The 17183-nt window shown below is 45.3% G+C and overlaps 1 protein-coding gene across 1 annotated transcript; it reads right to left on the bottom strand.

The window, feature by feature from the left end:
* Positions 1-566: 566 nt before the first annotated feature.
* Positions 567-16968, bottom strand: TNIK (TRAF2 and NCK interacting kinase; the record flags this gene model as incomplete). Its single annotated transcript, XM_078623306.1, is given in 28 exon segments — positions 567-647; positions 649-768; positions 866-892; positions 894-967; positions 1104-1224; positions 1226-1239; positions 1650-1793; positions 1879-2049; positions 2154-2253; positions 2471-2617; positions 2861-2963; positions 3123-3229; positions 3889-3957; positions 4748-4771; positions 4915-5012; positions 5421-5536; positions 5655-5761; positions 6076-6339; positions 6938-7102; positions 10774-10974; positions 11648-11734; positions 12313-12429; positions 14427-14625; positions 14704-14770; positions 15547-15722; positions 16186-16264; positions 16689-16743; positions 16838-16968. Coding segments are annotated over 28 exon segments (3164 nt in total), but the record flags the coding sequence as incomplete, so codon positions are not given.
* Between the last annotated feature and the right edge of the window lie 215 nt (positions 16969-17183).

Below are 17183 nucleotides of genomic sequence, written 5' to 3'. Positions count from 1 at the left end.
ACAGTGTTTGCGTGTCCTCCCAGCTGTATCCAGAGGTTCATTTTCACTGCGCTTGAATTTGATTCCACTGAAATGATTAGTGAGGATGAAACTAATCTGAATACAAGTGCCAAAACCGATTTGCACGCAGATACCGTTGGTCGTCTCAACATTTTGTTTTTTTGTTTTGTTTTTTACGAGTGACCGAGTAACCAGAATACCCATACAGCCGACATGTTTCTTGGGCAATAAGGAGCAGTTCTAAAGGACAAGCTGTTTTTCTCAAAGTGTTGTGGTACAGCCGGCAGAGCAGGCTTGGCTGACATCCACAAGAGTAATTCATTCATGAGAGCGTGGGCATGTAGCACTGACAGTTATCAATTATTTCCTTGTAAAACACCAAGTCAGTTGAGCTGCAAACAAAAACAAAAGCAGCGCATGATAAAGTAAGACAATCCATGGGGGACAGTGTGAGTCACTGGCGACCTTGGCAGGGGAGGAGATTTGCAGGTAATACAGCAGAATTTGAGCAGGAAGGATTAAATAAATACTGCTTTAGGAGGAATTATCCCTCTGCTTTTCCTTACAGGCTCCAGATTGTCTTTTGCGATTGCCAAAACACGCATTTCTGAACTTACATGTGAGGGGATATAGATGTCATAGGGGTTTGCCTGAGTCCACATCGATGACATGGAAGCCCACGCTGGAGCCGTAGATGACTTTTAACCTCTGACCTTCCTCCACGGTGAGGTCAACGAGCTGGGGGCGATGCTGCAGCTCGGTGAATGACTGAAAAAGTGACGCAGGAGAAAAGTTATGATGGACAGCAGCACAAGATCCAATTCTGGAGTTTGTCATGTGGCATTTCCCGTGTTCATGTGTGTACCTTAAAGGCCATGAACTTGTGATAAGGGTTTCGGGGCCCAGGCGTAGATTTCAAACAGAGTTCTTCAGAGCAATCACCAGGATTTTATCCTCTCATATTTTACTGAAACAGACACATGTTAAGTTTAAATTAAGGAATGAGGACAGTTCAGTTAAGCTTAAAAAGTCGACAACCCAAAAATCTGAGCGTTTTCTTTACACCCCCAGGGAATAACAGGCCCAGTCAGAATCACCCTTACCGACTTTATAATGCACGCAGCCCTCCAGCTCGCCCACCGTAATCCACCCCTGCTTCTTCTCCACTTCCGGGTCGTTGTGTAATATTCTGTTCCTCAGCCAGGACAAGTAGTAGACGCGCAAACTTATTCTTTTTCCCTGAAAGAAGAAATAATTTACTTGACTGTAAAAAGCACGCACACACACAAATTTGGAGTCGAGCTCACACTTTCAGTTTCAGCTGATTTTCCTCCACACACTCGTCAATGTCATTCAGTGCATCTTTGTTAAGCTGCTTTCAGCTCTCTGCTCTTCCCGCCTTCCTCTGCATGGCGCCTTGCAACCCACAATCACCAGCCCAGCTACTCCTTTACATGTCAGGTTGTTCTATAATCAGTGTGTTTGTATTGTCATTGTGTGTTCTGTGCTGTGCGGGGGGTCGAGGGAACGGTTTGCTTGTGTGAACTGATTCAGATAAAACTGGGGAAGTGTGTGTGTGTGTGTGTGTGTGTGTGTGTGTGTGTGTGTGTGTGTGTGTGTGTGTGTGTGTGCATATACAATAGACCTACCAGATATGGTGACGAGGACATTCAGCCCCTCTAGAACGTCCATCTGCAGAAATCTGCGTCTGGTGATCAGATTGTACACTTTACCCTGTCCACTTCGGTCGAGCAGCATGAGTCCATTCTCGGTCCCCACTAAGAGATTCACACCTGAACCCACGAGACGTCGGACAAAACACAGCCATGACGTTGGCGTTCGGACGTCTTTATCACAATGACAGATGTTCCCTCTTACCCCAGAGCGCGGCACATAGGATCTCCGAGTTGAAGCGTTTCTTGTATTTGCGGATCTCTGGCGTGTCGCTGTGGGGCCTGATGTTAGTCGGGTTGACGTTGACCACGGAGATCTTCCTGGCTTCATTTAGTCTGGCTTGCTCCTGCCTCAGTAGTTCGTTTGCAAACATGGCTGGGATGAGGCAGAGGAAAGGTTTGATTATTTTGACACTGAGACACTGAGGCGTTTATTTGTCCAGCGGGACTGCAACTGGAGGTTTGTGTGGCGTTCCTCACCCGCCGCTGAGTTCTCATTATCATCGCCACTGGGGGAGGTTTGATAGACACGTGGATCGACAAATGGGGTGAAGGAGGCTTTGGATCCACCCAACCCAAACTGGAAGACATTGAAAGTGAATTATAGAACATATAGAGATGCTCATTACATACAAATATAGCTACATCATTATGAAGTAAGGATTTCTGCTGATATCAATATCAATATGAACGTCTACACTTTACATTAATATATATTAATACTACTATACAATGCCAATATTATATTATGTCATATTGACTTGCAGTATTTCCAGGAATGTGTGTGTATGTCTGACCTCAGCCATTTCGCCCAGTTCCTGCAGGGCTGTAGGTGTGGCCGAGGGGGAGTTGCTCTGCTGGACCAGGTCGGGGAGGTTACCATGGTTACTGTGATTCCCGAACCCGTTGCTCTCTGTGTGACCACCTCTCCTCCTCTCCTCGGCCTGAAAGACAGACAAAGGGACGGTTGAAGGAAAAGATGAGAAAATATGAAAAATAAACCCTAAAAGCCACATGTGATAAGTTCCATTGCATTAACGTTCTTTCATCTCGGAATGTGGCTGCCAAACAGCTACTGATGTGACACACCTATGAGAAGTGAAACAGTGGAGGCTGTAATTTGCGGTGCTCTTTAAACTGAACTGAAAGCTGTCCCTTAATTTTTTTTTTTCATGTCCGTTGATCACCTCTCTCATCACCAGCGTGCCGTCCTTGGAGCTATTAAAGGCATCACCCAGAGAGTCCTCTGTCAGCCCACCATACGTCTCACCGCTGCTCGGCACGGCTGGCCTGTGGCACACACACACACACTCACGTATTTACAAAGCAATTCCACCAAAACTATACTGACAAGCTACTGTCACGGGCACATTTTCCAAAGTTATGCACATAACCTGACACAAATGAACACTGACACGTCCATAAGTGAAGGGAAAAAAAACAACGTACATGATGCGGGGGATGTCGCTAACGGCAACAGTACCGTCATGCCCCACCGTCTCGCCGTCTTCATCACTGCTCTCTGATTCTTCGCTGGAGGATGAGTAGTCTGTCACCTTTATCACAACAAGTAGAGGCAGAAATTAGAGCAACTTAAAGTGGCCTTGAGCTCCTGGCAAACAAACAACCGTTAAACGGGGATGTGCAATTAATCAAAATATCATTGATCACAACTGTGACATGGCCAAGTGCGATCTCCAGTTTGGAGACAGACTGAAAGATTGCTTTCAGAGTTTGTCAATATCAAGTCGGTAGGTTCGGGGTAACTTCCTTTTTTTTCTGATGGAAAGTCCAAATCAGTTATTGTCTGTCTGAATGTCTAATGTCTTGTTTGTTGATTATCCACGGGACCAACCGGGGAATGTGTTGTGTTTTTTTTTATTTTATTACTTTCATGTTCAATGTAATGAAAAGCCACGTCTCTCCTGGTGAATTACAGCCATTTGTTAAGGTCTTTTAGTTGTAGAAGCTAGTTTTTTTGTCAACCCCTTTCAGACTGAGATGCTGCGTTTGCAAACTGTTACATTCGCTCACTTTCTTAAAATTTCATGTCAGCTGTGATGTAGCTGCAGCGTTCAAAAGCTCATCTCCATCCAACAGTTCAAAACCTGTTTTTGTAGATTTCTGCTGACTGCAGTCTTCTACTTGACATCAGTTCTGTCACAAAAGAAATGAATTCACCCACACATCTCCATTATCATGACATTCTTCCCACCTTGACTGGAGGCCTGCTCCCCTCCTCTACCCTCAGTTCCCTGAGCTCCTTCGCCAGTGCACTTAGGTCCTGCAGGATGAGAGGAAAGAAGAGGAAGGGAAGGACATACAGTCATCGACACACTCTATCATCCGTTTCATGACCTGAGGCGTGAGAGAGACCAGGTCACATACAAAGTTCAGGGGGAACAGCAGACAACTCATTCATTTCCACGCAAACATCTGTGTGCACACGTGTGCAGGAACAAGAGTGTTTATCTGAGACCACTTTTTTTCCTCCTAAAAAGTAGCACTGCATGTTTTTAAAGCAGTGATCACAGATGAGCACTTTGATTCACTCAAGAGCAAATATTACCTGAAGTAGACAGAAGGACACGTCATCTGACTTAATGACCGACTGGAGTTTAGTGTCAACCTCTGACCTGTTCTACCCATCGCCCTCACGCCATTCCCATGTTTCCTCTTGCCCCCTCCCTCCCTCTTCAACCCCAATCACAGATCAAGCCAGAATCATGCAGACAGGTGGGAGGACCGTCATACACATTGGGCTTACCAGCTCCTCCTGACCAGTAACCATGACAACAGAGAAACAGGAAAAGACATTCAGAGATGTTGCTTGGCAGTACAATTTACACACACACACACACACACACACACACACACACACACACACACACACAATCATGACATGCATACACCAACCCATCTATATACACTCTCTGACTCAAGGAAAAATCATCCTGCTGTAAAAAAAACAACTATCTTCACCATGCCAGGGTGGGTAGAGGGAAGGGAGGGGGGCTCTAAATAGAGGCAGAGGAACACTGAGAGAAAGGAAAAGGGACTCGCGTGTCACTAACCTCATCTATTGCTTTCTTATAGCTCTGAAGAATGGAAGGAGAAAGACAGAAAGAGGGACACAGATGAACAGCAGAAAAAAGGAGATGGGGCCCATCTAGGAATTGCTGAGAGGAGACTGCTGTGACAGAATGTGTGTGTGTGTGTGTGTGTGCCTTATGCAACTCACTGCAGGTCTGCTGGGTCTAGTGGATTCCCGACCCTCCTCCTGTTTAGGCTTCACTTCCTGATTGGCTCCCTGTGGGGATCCTTCTTGCTTGGCTTGACCTATTAGGACACAAGGACATTTAAAAAACAACAACTGAATGATGCTGCAGTGGTTCTCTTGGTGACCACTTCCCAGAAACCTGAAGGAAGGACTGTTGTAGTACCACACACCAACACCCCCCCCCCCCACAGTCCCTTTGTTAGACACCTCCCTGTCTCCCTCTCTCACTTCCTCTCCTCCAGCGCTCAGGGAAAATCAAATAGGTTGATCAGAGCGGAACTGTAGCTGACGTCTCTTCAACCTGCCAAAGTCCTGTCAGTGTATGAGGCTTTTGTTTGTGTGTAGAAAAAATGTCAAGTGTATCTGGGGAATTAGCACGTTTATTCATGTGTGTCTTAGACTTTTAGAGACATGTGGACATTTCACCCCCCCCCATAATCATTTTCATGTTCATGTGGTGTTTGTACCTCTTCTTTCGGCTGAGCCTCCCTGAGATGAAGGGGAGGAGGAGGAGGATGAGTTGGAGGATGTTCTTTGCAGCATAGCGTCCAGAGAAAGCTCTGAACGCCGCAGGTCCGGGTTACTAAAGAGCAATCAAGAACCTGTTGTCAGCTAGTTATATTACAATTCGTTAACATACAGAAAATAATTCTATTTCAAAGGGCTAAGCGTCTCAAAGGTGACTACTCCATAAACTTTACCTAGCCCGTACAAGCTGGGAGCCCGAGCGAGCACCCAGAGCCACTCCTCCATTAGGGGAGTTCTTCCTGACCAATGCCGGGGAGATGGACGTTGTCCTCTGGGGGACCTGGACACACAAACACACAGTCCATCACCACAGGAAGCTCATACAGTTGCCTAACCTTCTAGGAACAGATGATGAAAAAGGACGTAGGTGAAATATTTCATAGGATTTATAAAGATGGTTGTTGACTACGATGCAATGATGCTAATAGCTAGTATGTGCTGTGATACACACTAATGGTAATAGTTCATATAAAAAACTAAAACAACACAAATACAAACATCACAGCGACAAGTACAGGAAATGATAACGCTATGCTACAATAAAAAAAAGTTTACACATCACAAATCTCCCCTGCATCAGTGATGACCTCTGACCTTGGGTGGAAGGTCATCTTCTCGCAGCCAGGCAGTTCTATCACGATCTTTGTCCCTGTCCCGTTCCCGGTCTCGGTCTCGTTCCTCCCTGCGAAGCGGTGCCGTCGGGGTGTCAGAAGTGGGGTCTGAGTTTTGGCGGGGCATCTCAGGCCTGGTGGAGCCGACGGACACGCCCTCACTCAGAGCAGAACCCGTCTGATCCTGCAATGACTGGGAGCCAGACATGGAGCCAGAGTGGGTTTTCACCGGAATCAGGTGAGCCATCTGTGGGAGGGAGGGAGAGAGGTGGATGGAGCAGGTTATAGATCGGTGGAGGGAGAGAGAGAAAAAAGAAAGAGAAAACAATTCAAATTCACACAGTTCAAAACGTCAAAGAGACGGATTACGGGGAAGAAATAAGGCACATGATGAACGATGAAGAAAAGCTAGAAAGGAAAGGAGAATGTAAAGTTGCAAGAGAATGTAAAGTTGCAAGAACTGATGAAGAAACCTCCACCGATGACAGTCCACCCTAAAATTAACCTTTCACAGAATCACCTGTTGATGTTTTTCACTGTGAATGCACATGAATTGTTTTATTAATGTGCATTTAATATATGAATTACTGACAAATTAATAAAAACACACTTTGATTCGCATCTGCATTCTTGTATCACAACTTTGCACAAAGGAACTCAACACATTTGAATAAGTCTGCGAAATGTCTGCGTAATTCCACTGCTCGATGACAAACAGCAGAAAGTTGATTGAGGTGAAGAAAAGGAAAAACAGAAATTGTAAAGTAGAAATGGAAGAGAGAGTTGGATGTTCCAGGCATGAACCTGTTGAAAATCTCCTGGCTTCTTTTGGCACACGCACACACCTGTGGTTCGATGGAACGTTGGATGGGTGGGGTTCGGGCAGGCTGCATGCCCCCGCTGCTGAAGGACTCTGAGCGGGGAGGGAGGGAGGGGTCGGAGATGCGGTTGGACACTTTGTGCTGCAGCGCTGGAGAACTCTGCCTGTTCAGTTTAGATCGCTCCTCCACCTGGGACAGGTCACACACCATTGTCACTCACAGTCCAGCATGCAGCTCAGCTTACCACCCCACTCTGGATGGTGGCACCCTGTGAGCCATCAGAGAACCTTAGCATCATGGTGTGGTGTGTATCTGAATAAATGCTGCACTGGGTTTCATCTTCGGAATCTGCCAAGTTGCAATGAGTCAGCTGCGCACGACTGAAAATGTAACTACAACATGATCCTTCAAGGAAATAAACAGTAAACTGCTTTCTGGAACGCGCCCCAGGTGACAAGAAGTATCAACACACCCGAACATGATTGATTTTATGATGGCGTCGCAGGAAAAAAAGTGTGCACTTGAATGTGAACAAGTTTGACTGTTTCTGCCAACTGGAGAGGGATTGTGCCAAATCTATGTGAGAGGAAGGTAGTGTAATCAGATTATCAGATTATTTGCTGTGCAGAGAGCGTGCTCCAAAGGAACGCTCCCAGCTGTCCAAATCACACTTTTCCACTCTAAACAATCCACTGAACGGTCAGTGGAGGGTCGAGTCATGGCTCAGCAGAGCGTAGTGTCAATAGCCCCCAGGTAAACACATGCACAGTGAGAAGAATTCTTTTGAGAGTCTGTTAATCCACATCAACTCATTAACCAGCAGGATGAGTCAACATTTTGGACCTGGGTCAGAACAACTAGGCAATACTGAGTCATTCCTCATTCTGTTAGTGATTTGAACTACACTGAGGCAACTGAAGAAACATCGAGTTTTTATCCAAGATAGATTGTTAGCAGTTCTTTCGGGGAAAATGGCTGAAATCAACAACTACAAGAAGACAGTAAAGAACCAGTGGAAGGGAAACACATGGAGTCAGGTCATTTGCTGCGGAGGTAAGAAATGAGCGTAACAGTCAAATGACCTACAAGAGAAAGTATTTGCTATTGAAAGGGAATCTCCTTGCAGAAGGAAAACCTTTTGGGCTGTGCTGCCTGCGTTTAGTGGACTTTCTACCAGGGTTGGGTTTTCATGTCATTACCACTCGAAAATGTGAAGTGCAAGGCTGGAACCCATGTACACAGCATCTACATTCATTCCAGCCACTGTCGTGATTGAATCTTGTAAATCACAGGAAGGTCAGCCTCCCAGTGGCATTACACATTTAGAGTAGATCTGCTTACAGCAGAATAGATAATTAATGGTGTTGCTTTGTCAAAAGGTTATTGAGACCAACGGATCGTTCTACCACCCAAAAGCTTTTCCTACTTTGGCAGGGATAAACCAGAGTACTGGAGGATGTTAATTGCGACCCCTGAGGCATCTACACGAACAAAGGATGATGAGGATGAAAGTGGACGACAGAGAACATCCTCTGAGGATCCAAGTTCGCTAGAGGGATCCCACCACCACCTGGCTCTGCACCCATCACCAATCTGGGAAGCTGGGATGGAAGGCTTTCACCAACGAGCAGGCTTGCCATTGGGCATTAAAGGACCACTGGATGAGGAGAGAGGCAAGAGGGGCTGGCAGGGTTGGGGCAGTGTGAGGAGGCTGAGGTCGGGTCGTGGAATCTAAGCAACCCAGGGATTTTGGAGGAATTAGACTTTTCATGAACGCTGGATTTCTCTCTGGATTTCAGTCCCATTGAGAAATATTTTCAACTAAAACTCTTAAATGGAGTGAGTAGAAGGTAGAATATGTACACTTTGTAGAGAGACACTAAGGTAATGTATGTACATTAATGTATGTAATGTAATGTCATCTATGTATGTATGTATGTTCATGAAGGTCTATGTTTGAGAAGACTGGCCTGAGGATCATAAAAAGATAAAGATCTTTGCACTTGTGAGCATTTATTCTTGTGCTCTTAGCGACTACAGCGATGTCCACACAGAGACGGAACTAGAAGAGTTCTAAAAACGTTTTCCATACACGTCTCCAGCAATGAGTGCATCCATCTTTAGTATCTTTACTACATATGCCAGGCCTGTATGTGGCGCTGTAACGCTGCCACAGAAATACACCAAATATAAAGCAGCAAAACATGGATCATGTGCACAAAATGTGATGTGATGTAGACAAACACAATAAGATCCGAGACAAACAGACACATCACAGTCAGATTGTTGTTGTTAGCGAGCTAGCTCATGCAGGCCAAGGAAGTGGTGGAGCTATGATAGGTTGTACACATGCAGGTGAAACGTGTCAGCTTCAGTGAACAAATCACTTTCAAAAACGCTGGAACTCGTCCGTGTGGACCTGGCCTCACGGTGATGATCTTGTTAGAGTGGCAACTCATAATGCTTCGCGCCATTTTGGCGTCTGTCGTAGGGTTATGTGTAAGCATGTTCGCTACTCTGTGAGTACAGTTAATTTAACACCTAAGTGTAAAATGGCCGGGATAATAGTCATAGTTGAAGATGGGGGGGTACATACATCCATTCAATCACAAATATAGAAGTTCAAACTCGTGCGTGTGTGTGTTTTTTAACAGTTTGGATTTGTGCATGTCAAGTGCTCAAAGGAGCGACTAACACTCGCAGCCAAAGAGCATAACAGCAGGACTTCTGGTGCAGAGGTGATTAGGTCAAACAAAGACGAGCTAGCACCAACATTTTGCAATGATCTCCCACGGTTATGAGCAGAGGAATTGAAAGGGAAGTCAGACTCATATGGGACTAGAAGGAAATTGCAACTGTTGCAGCTGGAGCTCCTCCCACAGGAGTGGAGAGTACTTTCAGGGATGGAGGGACAGAGGGAGTCACGTGATGTGGCAAGCCTCATCTCTTTTTGCTGCCATCCCTGATGTTCTGGTTCTACATCTACATCTATTCTACAGCGAGGTGAGTGAGACCTGGGACGAGGGCGGACACTAACCAGCTTGACTGATCCAGACTGAGGTTTCTGGATCTGTCCTTGTGACTGGGAATGGGCCTTAATCTGAGGGTCTGAAGACAAAACCCCCTGGATGGCCGAGTGATTGGGTGCAGACAGAGGCCTGCCTCTATGCTCTTTCTGGTTGCTGGACCCCAGAGGGTACACGTTGGGTATCGGATCAGACCTGATGTTTGGCCCTTGATTGGATTGCTCTTTCTGGGTCTTGCTGTGTCTTTCGCTAGCGGCTTGAATGGGCCCCGGGCTGTGGCCCTTCTGACTACGTTTATGCGCCCTAAACTCCCTGACTTGCTGACTTATCTCCTGCTTCAGCCCCGGATCTAGAGGCTGTCCAGGGTCCAATGAAATACGGATATGGGGTACATGGGTGGACAGAAGCTGGGCACCATGGGACGGGGTTCGTCTAGGGGCCTTAGCTCTGGGTTGGCCATGGGAGGCAGAGGATGAGGCTGGTTGGTTGAATGACTGGTGATGTCGTAGTTGGGAGCGGGGAGAGTTATGGTGAGCATGCTGTTGCTTCAGGACCTAGATCAGAGGAGGGTAAGCAAAAACAAATAAACACAGAACGCAAACATCACAAAGCAGCAGCATTCACTCTCAAGAAGCTACAGATTTTAGGAGAGGGGTCACCACCCTCCTACTGCAACTATTTTCACCGCTGCCTCAAATAAGACCTGTAGGGTAAGACCAGACTTTAAGGCCACTGGGTGTTTACAATGTTAGGGGAGTTACCAGTACATCTTCACCTTCGGAAAAACCCCTACATGCACGTCTTTGTATGTCTGCCATGCATGTTGTGACTTACCTCTTTAGCCCAGGCGGGCTTGTCATTGGGGTTAATGACGTCTTTGTAGTGGTACAGCTGTTTCTTGTCTGCTTGCCTTCCCTCCTGCTGCTGCTGCTGCTGCTGCTGCTGTAGAGACACCAGGTAGGCTCTCTCCTGCTGGAGCTGTCTCTGGAGCCGCTCTGCCTGTCGCTGCTCCTCAACCTGCTTACGCTTGTACTCCTAGAGTGAGTTGGTGGTGGTGTGTATGTGTGTGTGTGTGTAGGAAAAAAATGTGGAAAAAAAAGAAAGATGCATGAGAGACAGGTGGAAAGAATATAATAAATACCAAAACCGTTCATGTCACAAACTAAACCCTTTTAGTTTGGAGTGTATTTTCAGGAGTCATGCAATACAAACACCGATACCTGCGATGAGTGAAGATACACTTTTCACAATTACATGACAATGTCTGCATTAATAATGAGTAACAGTGAGAAGGAATTATCTTTGACGTCTTCGGTTGAATTCAAACATTGCACAAAGAAGACAAGACAAAGGGGGAAGGATAAAACATGGGTCAACACTGAGGCAGGTAAAAGTCTGTCTGCACCACTCAGGGTTAGCATGCATGCCCGAAAGGGAACTCCAACACAAGCAATAGGCCACTGGCATCTACATGCACCTATTTTGAGTGACTGCTGGTGATGGTTGATCACTCAGGTCCTCAAGGCAAGAAGTGCAGAGCAGTGTTTTTTTGCTTTTATTTAAAAAAGAAAAAAACAGTAGACAGGCTGAGTGACTGTTGGATCTGCTCCATATCACACAAGCAGTCTCAGGGGACATGCAGTGAGGATAGGGGGCACAGAGCACAGCTGGGGGGTGCAGTGGGAACGTGTAGGAGGTCCATGGTTACCAGCAGTAATGCCTGTTCCTGTAGGAGCTGCTGCTGGAGAATCTCTAACTGCCTCTGTTCCTCCTCCAGCTGTCTACGGATATACTCCTGAGCAGCATATAGGCAGAAGGAAATAGAAATACACCGAGAACATCAAAACCACAGTCAGAGTTAGCAAGACGCAGATATATAGAGAAACAGATACTCCTCCTGAGATGAATGTGGAGAGAAGATGAGAGTGAGAAGCAAGATGAAACAGAGGAGACTACTCTTGAACAACTATCATATGTTACAGAGGAATGGAATAACAAAGAGAGAAAGGAAAAAAAGAGGGCTGCGGATTGAATACTCACACTAGTTCAGCGGTAAGATCGATCGGAAAGACAAGGGGGAAAACTGCAAGAAGGAACAACGTGCAGTTTTGTTTGTGTGTGTGTGTGTCATGGTGACACATCCTTTTTTATATTTACAGAAAATTTGAGCTGGCATAAAATCTATTTGGTCAATATAATTCTTGAGAGATGAAAGGGGAGGAGGTGTAGTGTTTTGTACACAAGACCCAGGAGCTGAGCTGAAGAAAGTGCCGTGACAGTGAGGATGGAACTATGGGTGGAGGAACACCAAGGCTGATCTGTATCGTCTGCAGCCCGCGGATAGGTTGTATATTTCAAGACAAGTGCATGAACCTGCTCTCTTTCCGCGTGCCTCCTCTCCTCCTCTCTGCGGAGTTGCTCCATTTCCTCGTAGCGTCTCCTCTGCTCTCTCTCGTGCTGCTTCCTCAGCTCACGTTCTCGCTGCTGTTGCTGTCAGGAGAACATTCACACAAGGACAGGGCCTCATAAGGCTGCACACTGAACTGACTGCTTTTTACGGAGCAAATTAAGACCCGCTGTCTCAGCACTGATTATATTTACAGTTTGGATGGAGAAATTCACACATTTTTGATAACACTGATTCATTACCCTCAGCGGTTACCATCTCTATGGCAACAACTGAATGCAGGGGAACCTCACAGCTGACCACTTGATGAGTTTTCGATTTAACTTTGCTCTGGTGTAACAGCACCTAAACTACACATATTCTTTGGCAATTTCATCCATTGCAATCAGAACGTTTTCAACAAATTGTAGATTTTAGCGGTATTTTCAAAATGGAGACGAGGTAACATCTGGAGATGTGTCATACAAGTATCAAAGTTTGCATGTGCGGATGTTATTCTGCCACCAGCACAGTCCAGCAGTCGCCATTTACCAAACCCTGTTAGCTCTGACAGGCGGTAATATGTGTGACCACACACCCTGCGAATGCTCTTGATGGATCATTAACGCTCTGGACCCAAGGCACTTCCTGGGCATTTTTTTCACATTTTCCCACTCACTGTGGGCTCATTTTTCACACAGCAATATAAAGTCTATGGAAAGGTGCAACATAACACACACTTGTTATCCCATAAATCATACAAAACACATGGAATCAATGCAAAGAACATTTCTCCAAGAGCCCATGAGTGTTATTAGTATTGGCACATACTGACACAAGCTGAGCTATCTACATTTTTGCAACCTCCACGAGCTACTTACAGGTTGTTCACACCCTGCAGTCTGCAGTTGAACTGACATTTACAGGTGTGCTAGTCTATGTTGAGTGAAACAAGGCTTGTGAGTTGTGTGCACAATTTCTTTTTATTGGATTTAGGTAAAATACAAAGACCACAATTTATATCTATTTATATAAATGTATATTTAGAGAAATGTATGTGTATATAATGTATTATATGAATATCTGTCCTGTCAGCTGGCAGCATGCCGTTTTATTCAAGTATCTTTAATAAGTTGCACATACAAATACTGTGTGTTTTGCGCACCCGAAGACATACACCCACACACCACCTATCTAACAGATCTACCGATCATATCTCATATACTTTTTTAGGATCTATTACGTGGTCCATTATGAAGATATTCACTCATATTTATTTGTGTGGATTTTGTGCAAATCCTGTTTAACGTTGATTTAAAAGAGGGTTACTGGCCTTGGCGGAGGTCTGCACTCTGAGCGTTGTTTGAGTTCTTTTTATTGTAATTCACGAGGTAGAATATGAGTGTAGGCTTTGATTCATCTAATGAATAATTGAAGGAATGGTTCATAGTCGCGCGCGCGCGCGCACACACACACACCTGTAAAAGCTCATCAGAGTTAAACACACACACACACACACACACACACACACACACACACACACACACACACACACACACACACACACACACACACACACACACACACACACACACACACACACACACACACACACACACACACACACACACACACACTGGTGTTGAGAGGAGGGGTCATGTTAGCCGTGTCGAGTTGAGGTGCTTAGCCGAGCAGTGGAAGCAAACCCTGGTGGGAAGCCAGTGAGAGTGCACCGATTATGGGTTGAGGATTTCCTTCTGTAAGCTCGCTCTCTGGAACGAATAGAGGGACACGAGGGAGAGGAGTGTGTGTGTGCGTGCGTGTGTGTGCCTTCCACCTCCTCTCCTTTTCCGCGGCATCAACCAAATAGAAAGTGTTCGGTTTTGTTGATGTAAAGTAATGGAAAATGAGATCATTTACGTCTGAAAATAGGATTCTAAGGGTTTCAGAAAAGCAGAGACACTTGTCTTTGACTAATAATTCATGTCACTTATCTGTGTTATTATAGCTGGTGTACTGGAGGAGAAGGGTCAAAGGATGCTTGCTATGTTTCTGGAAACGTGTCAGGTTTAAAGCCTCCCCTTTAGCCTTGTAGGCTCACCTCCTCTAGCCGCCGCCTCTGCTCCTTCTGCTCCTCGATACGTTTCTGTCTCTCGGCCAACAGTAAGCGCTTGTGCTCCTCATTCTGCTGCTGTTCAAGCTGCTGCCGCCGTTGTGCCTCTGAACGCTCCTTATTGGCCAGCTGGAGGCGCAGGAAGTCCCGCCTTAAGGTAGACTCCCCAGGGATGTTGATGATGGAGCTACAAATGAGGTGGGAAGGAAGAACGATGACTTGGTGTAGGGATGTCAAATCTGTTTTCATTTGTGCCAACACCGACCTCGGTTCACCCATGTCTCTCTCCTCATCTTCCTCTTCACTGCCACTGTACTCGTACTCCGTCTCATCTGGTGAACAGAGAGAATACAGACATTGACTCACTTGCGCTTCATTATTAAACTGCTCACACTTTCCCCGAATCCCTTCAAAGCACTTTCTTTTTATCCACTTTGAATAACAATCTAAACTGTTACATTACAGCATGAGGCGCGGTGGAGAACATTCGCTCGGAGCCACTTCATTCAAACTGAGCTTTGAGGAAAAACAGACCTGTTCTCTGCATGGGACACAGCGACGGTCTCCACAGCGCTGAGACACAACACAAGTACAACACAACAAACAAATGCCCTGCGGTGTTTGTCTCCTGATGCCGCTAATCTGGTTGTCACGGATGCAGCTCTTAGCGTGAGTCCATCAATCCAATGAAGTGTGCGTTAGGAAACAGAAGTCTGTCACCGTACCTTTACTGAAATCTTTGAATGTTCAGTTGTGTGTGTGCAACAAATGCTTACTTCTCTTCAACGCCTGCTCTGGTTACATTTATGTACACTGTAATATCACCTTTTATTTAAACAGTGTTCTGATAGTCTGAGAACTGGGCTGCAGTGTCTTTTTAGTAACTTTTTAGTGTATTATCATGATATACTCAGGCTGACTGCTTCCCTCAGCAGGAAGAAATAAACAGATGAGCTAAATTGCGATTAAATCTAAAGTTATAATCACTATTTTTGGCATTAATCAATTGATTTGGTCAAAAAAGCTGCATTTTAGCTTTAAAAATAGCATTTAAGAACCATAAAACAAGCATATACTGTACATGTCTACACCGTGTACTCTCCCTCACCCCTTTCGCCTCTTTTCTTCTTGGTGCGGTCAATATGATCCTTCAGCTGGATGCGGACCTGCCTCTCGTTGGGTAGATCTCTGATGAACGGGTGTTTGAGGAGCTGCTCTGTGCTGGGTCTCTGGCTGTGGCTCTTCACCAGACAGCACTCGATGAACGACTGGAACTTCTTGGACCTGAAACCGCACAAACACACCCCAAGATGCAAAAATTATGGTCTATGGACTTTTTTTTTTTTTAAAAGACACAATATCTCAGAGTTGCTTTTCTATTTGTTTATGCATTCAAGCAGAATAGATTTGCAAAACAACAGTATAACTTAAGGGCAAAACTATCAACACTGTAGTCACTGTTGCTCCAAATGCTGGCCAACAAGAGGCATGTCTCACATCCTGTCTCACCCATGAGACTCAGCTCAACACAAAGCGCTAATATATTGAATAAAATGTGTTATTTGATTGATTTGTATGAACATAACTGGGACACTTAATGTCAAGTGTCAAGTGTTCAATGTAACAGAAAAAAACTGTAGTTTTCTCTCCATCCATTTAGACTGACTCCAGTATATTCATCCCCAGCAATCTCTTTTTTCCCCACGGCTGCTCGTCATCACACACACGGTCAACAACTCATACTCACCATTTCTTAGACTTGAGTCGGGGCGCGGGGTTGCGTGGAATGAGGAACAGGGCTCTCATGGGGTGCATGTCGCACAGCGCTGCAGCACCAAATAAAAGTACGAGGTGATTTTTTTTTCCAAGGTAATTGCTCCAAACAAGATGAAGTTAGTTTGCCCATCAATATACACCACCAGTGCTGATAACAGTCTATACTATATGTTTCGCACACACACACAATTAGTCATTTTAGTCATATTTAGTCAAATTAGTCATATTAATCATTTGAAGACATACTCTGAGAGAAAATTGTACATATTCATATAAAAACTACGTATGCAGAGTCTATAATACTGTCAAAGGTCATTAGTGTTCAACTGTTTATTGCGTTATGTTTATATGTTTACTTCAAGTCTCTTCATTCGCCTTGAGTGATTGTGTGACAGTTGCTGGCATATTTCAGGGTTTGTAGAGTGTAAATCCATGCATGTGTGTTTCGCTGCAGGTTAGAGACTGCGTACGTACGCGGGGCTCCTTCAGCCATCTCGATTGCTGTGATCCCCAATGACCATAAATCGCTCTGCAACGAAGAGACACAGCACATTTATTGTGATGAACAACATGAAAAAAACAATAACAGACATCTCCTCAGGGCAGGAAGGCTGCTGAAGCACCTTGAAGTCATATGTGGCCTCAGGGTTCTCGTCACAGGCGATGACCTCTGGCGCCATCCAATATGGAGTCCCGATAAATGTGTTCCTCCGTCCTACTGTTCTGTCCAACTGGGCTGAAACGCCAAAGTCCACTACAGGGCACAGAGATGAACACACAAAACAGATGCACATAGTTCATCCAGAGTTTGACCAGTAAATCAATCCAACATCCCTGAAATGTGTCATCACTTGAATGTTGTGGGCTCCACTGTTCATTTCCAGAGTCACAATGTGGGAACTTTTGTTTGATAGCAAAAGTCACTGTGACGCAAAAATTTTCATTTTAGGGTGACAACTTGTTTTAAGG

The sequence above is a fragment of the Lampetra planeri genome, unplaced genomic scaffold (assembly GCF_965212315.1).
Source record: "Lampetra planeri unplaced genomic scaffold, kcLamPlan1.2.h2 scaffold_2177, whole genome shotgun sequence".
In the NCBI taxonomy this organism is placed as follows: Eukaryota; Metazoa; Chordata; class Hyperoartia; order Petromyzontiformes; family Petromyzontidae; genus Lampetra; species Lampetra planeri.
Note: the sequence above shows the minus strand (reverse complement) of the source record. Positions and strands in the feature narration are given on the sequence as shown.